Below are 2045 nucleotides of genomic sequence, written 5' to 3' on the forward strand. Positions count from 1 at the left end.
GAGTTTCAAAAAAACACGATAAGCTCTCGCACTTGTGCCTCAAGTACTCAAACTGTTGGGGTGGGGATGAAGGTTTGAATATTGGTGGAGTGAATGCAAAAGCCCAAAAGTGTGTAAGTGTCTCACACACACACACACACACACACACACACACACACACACACACACACACACACACACACACACACACACACACACACACACACACACACACACACAAACACCCACGCACGACGTGCAGGCACCTTATGCGCCTGTCCCCTGGGTATGGTGAGGGTGTCCATGTCATCGGTCATCTGGTTGGCGAGATACGCGTCCTCCGGCACCTTTGACGGCGGCATTGACGGATCGGGAGCAAGACCGCCGTACATGCGCGGCAGCTGCGATCTAAGACGGACGGAGGGGGGGGGGGGAGGGCACAGGTTTCGGGTGTTGGGGTTGATGGCGTGTGTGTGTGTATGTGTGTGTGTGTATGTGTGTGTGTGTGTATGTGTGTGTGTTTATTGGCTCGGGTGAAAACAAGGAACAGACAGACAGCCAGGCAGGTAGACAGACAGACAGGCAGACAGACACAGCACACGTGCGCAAAGGCTGAGACTCACTCGTCCATAAACTCCGAGAGAAACTGGCTTGGTTTCCCGCGAACAATCATAATCTGACACGCGTGGTGGAGTGATGGTGACGGTTGTGAGCAGGACGAAAGCTCGCGCCAATGGTGAGATCAGTACATGCAAAGGCACTGGTAGATGCAGGCAGACATACAGACACACAAACACGAGCACAGAGACACAGACACAAGAGACACAGACACAGACACAGACACACAGAGACACAGACACACAGACACGAGCACAGAGACACAGACACAGACAATGACACGCACACACACACACACACTACACTACACTACACACAGACACACAGACACACACACCGCCGTCCCCACCTTCCTGCGGGTGCGCTCCCTGAGAAACGGTTTGACGAGGGACCAGCACATGCCGATGATGGTGGGCGGGTTGATGATGATCATCTTGCGAAGGATCTGCGGGTAGTTGGCGTTGCGAAGGTGCGTTGTCTGCTCATTGTCGGGGCGGGAGAAGGAAGGAGGGAGGGAAACAGAACAGCATGTTTTGAGGTGATGGTGATGGTGGTGGTTTGTACGAGGAACATGGTGCACTGGTAAGACGATTTCTTGCATATGCCCACGGACACACACAGATACACAGCGATAGACGAAGACGCAGACGCAGACACACACACACAGATGCACAGACAGACACACAGACATACAGGCACACAGATACACACACAGACACAGACACACACACACACACACACAAACAGACAGACACAAACACACGCAGACACGTTAGCACAGTGTCTGACCTCCATGACCATGTTGATGAGCGGTTTCTGCATTGAGCGCAGGGACCAACCCGTCATATCCTGAACAACAATGAACTTGTCAATCAGCCGGTTGTGCTTCTCCGACTGAACGCGAACATGAACATGCATGCGTGCATACACACACGTGCACACATGGTGAGTTGAGGTGGAGATGGCGTGGTGATGGTGATGAGACAGTGCGATGGTGGATGGATGGATGGTGATTGAAGCAGAGCGCAAAGGCAAAACCGCATGCGCGCACACAAACACAGACACTCACGCACACATGCACACAAGCACACAGACACACACATACACACACAAACACAGAGACACACAGACAGACCCCCCACACACACACCTGTTGCCTGAGCTTGTCGTAGACTTGTTCCATGAAGACCATTCCGTGATACCGCGCAACATCCTCCACCCGACACGCCCTGACCGCAGTGATCGTGTTGGTGGTGGTGGTGGTGGTGTGAGGGGGATTCAGGACTGGAGTAAAAGCGTGCATGCGCACAGGCATGTAGAGAAAGACAGCGACCTAAACAGCCAGAAACAGCATACGGATGCACACACACACACACACACACACACACACACACACACACACACACACACACACACACACACACACACACACACACACACACACACAC

The 2045-nt window shown here is 53.0% G+C and overlaps 1 protein-coding gene across 1 annotated transcript in view; it reads right to left on the minus strand.

The window, feature by feature from the left end:
• Nucleotides 1-2045, minus strand: part of PTSG_09796 (uncharacterized protein) — a gene marked incomplete at its 3' end in the record, with an annotated part of 4424 nt that overhangs the window by 973 nt on the left and 1406 nt on the right. Inside the window, exons 4-9 of the mRNA XM_004989098.1 lie at nt 1748-1881; nt 1387-1491; nt 947-1075; nt 603-655; nt 246-387; nt 18-52 (exon numbers count right to left, since the gene is read on the minus strand). Coding sequence (XP_004989155.1) covers nt 18-52; nt 246-387; nt 603-655; nt 947-1075; nt 1387-1491; nt 1748-1881 — 598 coding nt within the window. The remainder of the gene's footprint in view (nt 1-17; nt 53-245; nt 388-602; nt 656-946; nt 1076-1386; nt 1492-1747; nt 1882-2045) is intronic.

This window comes from Salpingoeca rosetta, assembly GCF_000188695.1.
Source record: "Salpingoeca rosetta unplaced genomic scaffold supercont1.31, whole genome shotgun sequence".
Lineage (NCBI taxonomy): Eukaryota > Choanoflagellata > Craspedida > Salpingoecidae > Salpingoeca > Salpingoeca rosetta.